This window comes from Triturus cristatus, chromosome 3_1 (genome assembly GCF_964204655.1).
Source record: "Triturus cristatus chromosome 3_1, aTriCri1.1, whole genome shotgun sequence".
Classification (NCBI taxonomy): domain Eukaryota; kingdom Metazoa; phylum Chordata; class Amphibia; order Caudata; family Salamandridae; genus Triturus; species Triturus cristatus.
The window spans coordinates 793,886,365-793,897,037 of record NC_140583.1 but is presented as its reverse complement, the minus strand read 5'-3'; the positions used below and the strand labels follow the sequence as shown (position 1 = coordinate 793,897,037).

At 46.2% G+C, this 10,673-nt stretch overlaps 1 protein-coding gene across 1 annotated transcript in view; it reads right to left on the bottom strand.

The window, feature by feature from the left end:
• Positions 1 to 1,829: 1,829 nt before the first annotated feature.
• Positions 1,830 to 10,673, bottom strand: part of COL6A3 (collagen type VI alpha 3 chain) — a 294,883-nt gene continuing 286,039 nt past the window's right edge. Inside the window, exon 47 of the mRNA XM_085645092.1 lies at positions 1,830 to 2,012. Within this exon, the coding sequence (XP_085501218.1) occupies positions 1,966 to 2,012 (47 nt within the window). The 3' untranslated portion in view covers positions 1,830 to 1,965. The remainder of the gene's footprint in view (positions 2,013 to 10,673) is intronic.

Here is a 10,673-nt window from a genome sequence, read left to right as displayed (position 1 = left end):
GGCACTACCAGGTAGAAGGCATCGCTGCTTCATGGGGCCCAAAGGCACACCAGAGGGAGTCAGCAAAGATCCATAGAGTTGGAGAATGGCCTCGCAGAACTCTTTGACCTGGTTTGGAGTGGCAAACAGCCCTGGAAACTCAGGCTGCGCTGGAACCAGTTGCGGGATCAGTTCTGAAATTGGCTGACTCCAAGGGCAAGATCGAAAGCCTTGGTTCCACCACAACTCTTTCTTATGTGAACGTTAGTAGTGAGAGAGGGCTGAGTCCCACTTACATTTTTTAATGCCTCTTCTTGGACTTACCTGATAATTTAGATCTTGAGGAAGACTGACCTCCGGGAGTATGAACAGGACCAAACCTTCGACTTGGACTATGACTTAGATTGGTCTCACTGCTGGGTTTTCTTGTGTTTGGCGGTGTAAAGTTCCACCTTGCGGTCCTTGTTTCATTGATGTGCAGTCACTGCAAGCCTTACATTTGTGACTCGACCCCAGGCACACCTGCTGATAATCTGTCACAGATATTTGTTTGCAGCAATCCCTACAGGGCTCAAAACCTGTCGTTTTTGGGGATGAAATTCCATAGACACTGTGAAATTTAGACAAAGACATTATAAACTCTACCCTGCTTGATTTCTTATTCAAGGAGTTTCTCTTTTCCTCCTTTGATAACTGATGTGTGTGTCTGAGTGTCTATGTGCTTGCATGCATGCGCTTGCTTGTTTGTGTTTCTGAGTGTTTGTATCCATCTATGACAGTTCGAAATAGTAAACTAATCATTGTATGAATTAAATGCATAGATACATAGATGGAGTATGTTGGCTATTATGCTTTTGTGGGTAACAAGTTTGCAATTACTTCTGGTCCTACTAAGATTTTCAAGTTAGGATCCCTAAACAGTCTCTATTTCACCAAGGCCAGAAAACATTGGGCAGGTCAGGTATGTGGAGGTAATTTTTCCAAGCTCCTCATACAGTACAGTAATGACAGTAAGAAGAGAGGCATATTTAACTGATCATCTTAAATCATATAACACGAGCTTTCATTCCACACCAATGTGTTTTGATGCATATACACACAATAGGGATTGTACGATTCTTTAGTGCATTACACACACTTCTCTCTTCATCTTCGTGTAATATTGAACATCATGGCGATCAAAAATTGTGGAAAAAATACATATCAACTCGAAACCTCAATCAGAATTTATTTCAAAGTTCATTTGATGAGATATCCCCTCCACCCTGCCCCAGAAAAATTGCCAACCAAAAAAAAAAAACACAAAACAGAAATAAAATCGTCTGGGGAGTATACAAGAGATAGGAGGTTTGCAGGTGACTTGTTACACCCAGTTTACTGGATTCTGCTGCAGATCACTCAGATTCGGTAATCTCACATTTCTGTTGCCAGCTGTAAAATGATATGACCTGTATTACAAATGGCACAAAATTGATGCCGGGAAAGATCGAACTCATGGGAACACAAAAAAAGGGTAAAGATGCAATTTCTTGGTTTTTTTTACCAGAATATACTACTCGCATATACAACGACTTTCCACAAAGTGAAGATGAAGAAGGGTCCTCAGAAAATAGGGGCTTAGTGAAAGTTGGCTTCCCCAACTTTGAGTTGCTTAAATGCCAGGTTTCGGAGGACAGTCGGAAATTGATCGACAGTTTCAAAGAGTAAATGTTAGAGTCTGTTGAAAGTGCACACCTTTAAGTGTACACCCATTAGCACCCAGTTCTCTAGACAAAATTAGCACCGTATCATTATTTAACGTAGCAAACTCCTTCCGTCAAGGTCTGCTCGGAGGGCAAAAGCAGGGGTGAGGGGTCGGCAGTGCAGTGCAAAGGGAACTCTACCCTCTCGGCTTCGAAACAGGTCCCGGTGGCGCGTGGCAATCATTCCTGGATCTCACTTTGTTTTTGAGAGGTAAGTGTTTAGATGTTTTTTCCCTGTATTTTTTCATTCTTTTGTTCCGATGGCTGTAACAATTCCAGGATTTAGGTGTGCTGGAAACAGAGAGAAAAGCCAAGAATTATTGTGTGCAACTCAAACACCAAGCAAGAGAATACAATCAGGATCCAATTGTGAGTTGCACATACTTGCAGGGTACAAACCGTCATTGCCAACACAGTGAATTTTGAGTTAATTCCCACGGAATTCAAATTAACAACGAGGATCCAGTATTTGCAAATAAAATTAATCATACAATTATCAATTCTTTAGCAATTAATGCTCCATGAATTTAGCACATGCTCTAAGCAGTCAAACTATCAGTAGCAAAACTATTCTCTGATTGAAATATTGTCCTAAATATCATTTACAAAAGGAAAATACTACTCTCTCTGTAAGCTCATTTCATTGTATTCCTTTGCTGTAGGTTCACATGCTCTGCAGGCTCCTTCCTGCCTGCCATCTAATGCTGGGCTTGGACGTTTGCACTTGTTTTCATGTGAAAAAAGGCTTTTGAGTCACACTATGCACTGTGACTCCACCCTTAGCAGGCAATGAGCACAGAGCACAGAATCCATGGTGAGTAAACACAGCATTGTGCACCATGTGGAAGTTAAATAATTAAAACAGAGACCTGCAAGTAGAGACACACCCTTCTGGGGAGGAGGAGAAAACCTGATTGCCATCAGGGCCCTCTCTAAGAGATGCTGCGTCCATCCAATGTCCCTGGGCGCCCCCATGAACAAATGCCCACACTGTGGATACATCCTTGCCCCTATGTCCAACACCTCGTCCCCCGCAAATAAACAACTGAACATGGCTCTGTTGAATTGCAGATCCCTGCCAAAGCATGCCATTGAAATCTCCTTACTACTAGACGAGTCAGATTTAGACATTATTTTTCTTACAGAGACCTGGCTCTCACCTAGCTCGGACCCTGACGTGATCCAAGCAATCCCCTCGGGTTACAGGATCCAACGCCTAGATAGGACAGGCAGCAGAGGTGGAGGAATTGCCATTATTTATAAAGATTGGCTAGTCTGCCGTCTCTTAGACAGCCCTATGTTAGACTGCGAAAATGTCCAATTCTCTATACAAGTGACCCCCTTAGTCACCTTCTCCGGGATCCTTGTATATCGGCCCCCAGGAACCCCGGGAAAATTCTGTAGCTCGCTACTTGAAACTACATTAAATCTGGCCAGCACTTCGTCCAATTTCACCGTGCTTGGAGACCTCAACCTACATCTGGATGAGCTCTCCAATAAAGTGACATCTGACCTTATGCACGACCTCGCAGCCTATCAGCTCCACCTGAAAAACCATCAAGCTACACACTTGAAGGGCCACCTCCTTGATCCCATCTTTTCCAATATCAAGGAACTAGAGGGACTAGACCCCATCCCCCTTTCTTGGTCAGATCATTATCTGATCCCTTTTAAATGGCACCCGCCCCATATACATATTCCCTTGAGGTCGTCACGAACCTGGGCACGACACTGGTCCAGACACAATATCAAGAACTGGACCGATGAACTGGAACGGACTATTCCTAGTCCCGACCCGAACCCTATAGTGGCAAATAGAAAGTTTCATTCATGGATTGACAACTCGCTCAATACTTTACTCCCCTATAAAAACAGTCTCCAAAAAACTGGCCCTAATAAATGCCCCTGGTTCACTACGAACCTCCGTAATCAAAAACAACAATGTAAAAGATTAGAACGAGCTTGGAGGAAAGACTACTCAAGTGAAAAAAAAGCGGCCTATAGATCATCGATTGCCTCCTATAAAGCAGAAATCAGAGCAACACAGGCGGCCTACTTTGAGGAAACACTCCAAGCCTCCTCCAACTCTGCCAAAGAAATCTTTCGCATCATAAAAAAACTTACACTTATCCCAGATCCCCCTCAGACAATTGATCCCACTGGCAATCACTGTGAAGACCTGGCAGACTTCTTCTCTACTAAAATCAAAAAAATCCTTAATCTTTTACCACCCACTACGGTGAACCATGCTCTGAACCCAGAACCCTTGGAAAACAAGAGACAGCTTGATTCCTTCCCCCCTATCGCTGAGGAACACCTCTGCCACATCATTGAGACAATAAAAAGTGGCTCCCCCAACGATCCAGCGCCCTTTAAAATACTCAAACAGGCCTCGCCCATCATCATCCCCCCCATTGCCAACCTAATTAATGCCTCCTTAGCTACAGGCTCAGTCCCACAGGATTGGAAAAAGGCCATGGTTAGGGCACTTTTAAAAAAACCCCACCTGGATCCTTCCGATCTGGGCAACTACCGGCCCATCTCGCTGCTCCCTGGTATCAGCAAGGTCGCAGAAAAACATGTCAATCGAATACTCTCGACCCACCTGGAAACTTCGAACATGCTTCACTCTTCGCAAACAGGCTTTCGCCCCGGGCAGGGCACCGAGACGGCGCTTATTGCGGTAGTAGAAGAATCTCGAAAGATTCTGGATATGGGAGGCTCTGCAGCTATCATCCTTTTAGACCTCAGCGCTGCGTTTGATACGGTGAATCACCACATTCTTATTCACCGTCTCAGAAATGTAGGAGTGACAAGCAAAGCGCTATCCTGGCTGGAATCATTTCTGGAAGACAGATCCTTCCAGGTGTTTGACGAGAACACCCAGTCCCAACCTGTTCCCCTACAGTGCGGAGTACCGCAGGGCTCTTCCCTGAGCCCTACCCTTTTTAACGTATACATGTCCCCACTAGCTCAGATAGTCTCCCCGTTCGGCATCCAGCTGGTCACCTACGCAGATGATACTCAGCTCATCATGGCTCTGAATCAGGAAGATCATTCCCATAGCAATCTCTGTTTATGCCTCAAAGAAATCAACAACTGGATGAGCCTTTCCCATCTTAAGCTCAACGGCGATAAAACAGAGATCATGCTACTGGGTCATCAAGCTGCCTTCAACCCGAACACATCCTGGCCACTATGCATGGGACCTGCACCAGCACCCAAACATGAAATAAAAAGTCTGGGCGTATGGCTAGACCATGAGCTTACCCTAAAAACCCAAGCAAGGAAAACGGCGGCCACCTGCTATGGTATACTCCGTACGCTACGAAAAGTACTCCCCCTTCTACCCACCCACTCAAGAAGGCTTGTGGTCCAGGCCCTTGTCCTCTCCAGGCTGGACTACGGCAATGCCCTCTATCTGGGGGCACCAAAAGCAGTGATTGCCAAACTACAGACTGTGCAGAACTCTGCAGCCAGGCTTCTCACTGAAACTAACAGCCGTAGCTCAGCCAAGCCCGCCCTGCACACACTCCATTGGCTACCCATACAGGAAAGAATCCATTTCAAGACCCTTTGTATTGCACATAAAATACTTCACAACAGAGGCCCCCCAGCTATCAAGAACCTCCTCAAACCTTACAAACCCACAAGAAACCTCCGCTCAGATCAACTTCATCTGGCAGCAGTCCCCAGAATCAGAAAGGCTTGATCAGGAGGTCGCCTGCTATCCTATAATGCCCCCAAACTCTGGAACACCCTTCCTCTCTCGATCCGTAAGGAAGCCAACCATCTGGCATTTAGGAAACAACTTAAGACCTGGCTATTCCCTTAAATTCCACCTTCTCCTTGGCCCTCTCCGCAGCGCTGGGATGCTTCCGGGTAGCCATGCGCTATATAAGAACATCTTCATTCATTCATTCATTCATTCATGTGAATCTACAGCACTACACACTATGAACAGATGCTTACAGGGTACATAACATCTTCTGTTGTAGTATGTGTTGCTGTAGATATACATAATTTGCATAGACTGCAAAAAAAGTTCCCCCTACAAGTGGATGCTAGCATGTGGATGATGCCTTAAGACTGACGACCAACCATATTCTGCTAGTAGGCTAAGATGTTCACACAATAGTGCTTAGTGAAAGTGTGTGGAGTTAGACAAGTGGCTGCCACACATGTCATAAATCAAGACCTTTCCAAGGAAGTCCATAGTTACTGCCATTTTTCATGCTGAGGGATCCTCCTCTTCTTTCTCTAGCTGGATACTGCTGGAAAAGACGGCTTCTGGGCTGGGTGGCGGTTGATGGGGCAAGATGTCCAAAGGGTTGGTGTCCTCACCTTCCTTGGCGTCAAAGGGGACCTGCTTACCAAAGATGTCTGGCGTTTTGGCAGTGGACTGCTGGTGCGTTTTTCACTGTACCCAAAGCCTCTTCCTTTGGTACTGTAGAGTTTTCTTCAACCGGAAAGCGAGGTACCTTTCACATGAGGCACCATAATAATTATCGGGTGAAAGGCAGAGGTTACAAACCACATGGTGATCCGGCCACCAGTACTTTGCATGGCATTACGGGTAGTACTGGGAGGGCATCCATTCCATTGCCCTGTGGGGCTCTGCATTCTCCAGTGTGGAAGTTGTTGATGTGAAGGGACAAACGGCCTCAGGGAGGGTCACATGAGTCCTGGCATTGGGGGACTGGACCGATGTTGTCCACCAGATAGTGTAATCAAACAAACAAACACGGACTAAGATGGTTTTTCAGACTGTGGATGTTGAAGATTCAGATCAAAAGGGGGAGGAAGAAGGCGCTGAGATCCATTCGGCTTCCTTACAGTAAGCAATTATCAATGGAAATGGATCACTTGTACCTGTGTAACCAGGGTCAGGTATTCTGGCCGTCTTAAAACCCTAATTCATGTACATAGGTAGTCGGGCGGTATATCTTCATTGTCGACCTAATTATAAATGTGACAGCATCACCATTGTTTTTTTTTGGTATGTTATCCACCACCTGGAGGTAGACCCGCTGGTTATTGCAGTAGTGATCAGTGATAAATGGCGCTACTTGACCCATAACTAGTACAAACAAGATTGGTGAGTCAATGATACTTCCACCTAGACTGTAAAAGTATTTTTGCCTGCACAACCTTAGGTCATGAAGAAAGACCCCGACCCGGCTGGGCATATAAATGGGGCTGAAACATGTTGACCTTTCACATGGACGAATGAGTGTGTTAGATTTGGTAACTTGTCTTCTTCCGCACCACACTGTTTTTAGTTTCCTACATTCCAAACTGAATAAAGTTTTTTAAGTTTGGTAATGCAGGCAACTAACTTGACTTGAGCACCATTTATCACTGATCAGTGATCCATTCTCCGATGTTGAAGATTCACCAAATAGGTTAAATCTCGGAACCCTGACAGTACACGTCCAAATCTGATAGCAGAAAAAAACAATCTAACATGGAGTCAGTGCCCATCCACATTGCTCACTATGGGTGGAGTTATGACTTGAAGGCCTTTGAAGAAAAACAAGTTGCAATAATCCGAGCCCAACAATAAATGACAGGAGTATGAATAGCATGTGTATCTACAGCAACACATGCACGAATATATTGCTCCACTGGATGTGGATTTTTTGTTATTAACTCCATTGGGGTAATTGTTTTGCTAATTATATTTAGGAGATTAGATTGTAGTTTGATTCTGACATTCTGGTAGCCTAATGCTATGAGCAGATGTTAAATTGTAGTGGGAGGCTATCCAAGGCATGGGTCATGGAGGGATTGAGAAGAGATGGGGACAAGGAAATCGGGAATGGGAAGGTAGAAGAGGTTGATATCAGCAGGGGGAGTCATCCATGCTCTCCACATGCTGTAGAAGGGGACAGGCACGCCCGGGCTGCACTTGTACCCACAACCCTACCCAATCCTCCTTGATTTTACTGGTTGGCTTTTCTGGTTGGTAAGCGGACCCGTTATGCTGCGGTAGCCCAGGGCCAGTTGTGATCTTGCAGAAAGGTAACAACATGGAGGATACCGCTCCACCCTACTATAATCAAAGCAAAAGAGGGTGAGATTGGTGTGATGGCACAAAGTATTAATGCTCTATTTCCCATTATATAGGGCTTGCATTTTGCTTGCATCAGTGTAGTATCTGACTGGCATTAGAAAAAACATAAACAATACTATCATTTGATTTCAGTTGCGTATAATGTTCTTAAAGTACACCTCACAGTTACAGACGGTGTTCCCTGCTCTGAGTTGGTGTCTGGTACTAAATGTCAATGTGCCTTTGCCGTAATGTAATAAAAGTTTTTTCTGCATGCTTGTCAGATCATAAAAGTTATTGTACCTGGCCGTGCTGCAGTGAAATGTGCTGTAATAAAATATATCTGGCATTAATGGTACATCAAAAAAGCTGCTGAATGATTGCCGCACTATAATGAGATGTACTGTGAGGAAATCAATTGGGCATTGATGTTGTATCATAACATACAGAGCATGCATATTTTGAACTTGAGCAATATCTGCTTTTTACAGGCTTCTGCCTCACGCCTACAAAAAGAGATTTTTGGCTCGGCCCTCCCTATCTCACTGTTTTCCCAGAAAGGAGTGGGCTCAAGGAGACGCATTTCGATGTCATGAAAGCTTCAACAGGTCTCAGTGCAAACAGGATTTTTTTGGGACAGCTTTATAAAGCGCAAACTCAACCCGAAGGCATTGGAGCACTTTAAGCGAGCACCAATTACATTACACAAAGTCACATCGAATTTTTATTTTTTTGACACGGAGAGATTAAGGGCCATATTATCAAGGAACGCCAATAACATTATCGCCGCAAAAAACAACTCTGTTTTTATCCTGTGCCGGTGCCTGTGCCTGCTGAGGTTCATCTGAGAACTTTTAAATATTAACAGTACATTAGCGCACCATTTGTGGGAAGAGTTGTTCCGGCACTACCACCCCCAGGATACACTGCACAGAAGGACGGCCCATCTGTGGGCGTGCAATCAAGTATAAATGAGGGCGTATCAGTGACCGGAAATGCGCACCTTTACCGTTGAAGCCTTTGAAGAAGAAGTCACACTTCGAAACGCGTCGGCGTTAACAACGGGACAGCTGTTCAATCTATCAGCAAGCCAGACGGTGTTCGTACCTGGAATTGAATTGTGCTGATGCAGAGTGCTCCTCACCCGTGGGGCACCTTGTAGCGTTGATGTTAGGCGGCGGTCCCAGCCGCCGAGGAGCACCACCCCGTTTAACACGGGGGCCACGTGGTGAACTATGCAAAGAGCCACGAAATGGGGCACCGGCACAGGATAAGAACATCCACGGCCTGCTGAGGTTCATCTGAGAACTTTTAAATATTAACAGTACATTAGCGCACCATTTGTGGGAAGAGTTGTTCCGGCACTACCACCCCCAGGATACACTGCACAGAAGGACGGCCCATCTGTGGGCGTGCAATCAAGTATAAATGAGGGCGTATCAGTGACCGGAAATGCGCACCTTTACCGTTGAAGCCTTTGAAGAAGAAGTCACACTTCGAAACGCGTCGGCGTTAACAACGGGACAGCTGTTCAATCTATCAGCAAGCCAGACGGTGTTCGTACCTGGAATTGAATTGTGCTGATGCAGAGTGCTCCTCACCCGTGGGGCACCTTGTAGCGTTGATGTTAGGCGGCGGTCCCAGCCGCCGAGGAGCACCACCCCGTTTAACACGGGGGCCACGTGGTGAACTATGCAAAGAGCCACGAAATGGGGCACCGGCACAGGATAAGAACATCCACGGCCTGCTGAGGTTCATCTGAGAACTTTTAAATATTAACAGTACATTAGCGCACCATTTGTGGGAAGAGTTGTTCCGGCACTACCACCCCCAGGATACACTGCACAGAAGGACGGCCCATCTGTGGGCGTGCAATCAAGTATAAATGAGGGCGTATCAGTGACCGGAAATGCGCACCTTTACCGTTGAAGCCTTTGAAGAAGAAGTCACACTTCGAAACGCGTCGGCGTTAACAACGGGACAGCTGTTCAATCTATCAGCAAGCCAGACGGTGTTCGTACCTGGAATTGAATTGTGCTGATGCAGAGTGCTCCTCACCCGTGGGGCACCTTGTAGCGTTGATGTTAGGCGGCGGTCCCAGCCGCCGAGGAGCACCACCCCGTTTAACACGGGGGCCACGTGGTGAACTATGCAAAGAGCCACGAAATGGGGCACCGGCACAGGATAAGAACATCCACGGCCTGCTGAGGTTCATCTGAGAACTTTTAAATATTAACAGTACATTAGCGCACCATTTGTGGGAAGAGTTGTTCCGGCACTACCACCCCCAGGATACACTGCACAGAAGGACGGCCCATCTGTGGGCGTGCAATCAAGTATAAATGAGGGCGTATCAGTGACCGGAAATGCGCACCTTTACCATTGAAGCCTTTGAAGAAGAAGTCACACTTCGAAACGCGTCGGCGTTAACAACGGGACAGCTTTTCAATCTATCAGCAAGCCAGACGGTGTTCGTACCTGGAATTGAATTGTGCTGATGCAGAGTGCTCCTCACCCGTGGGGCACCTTGTAGCGTTGATGTTAGGCGGCGGTCCCAGCCGCCGAGGAGCACCACCCCGTTTAACACGGGGGCCACGTGGTGAACTATGCAAAGAGCCACGAAATGGAGCACCGGCACAGGATAAGAACATCCACGGCCTGCTGAGGTTCATCTGAGAACTTTTAAATATTAACAGTACATTAGCGCACCATTTGTGGGAAGAGTTGTTCCGGCACTACCACCCCCAGGATACACTGCACAGAAGGACGGCCCATCTGTGGGCGTGCAATCAAGTATAAATGAGGGCGTATCAGTGACCGGAAATGCGCACCTTTACCGTTGAAGCCTTTGAAGAAGAAGTCACACTTCGAAACGCGTCGGCGTTAACAACGGGACA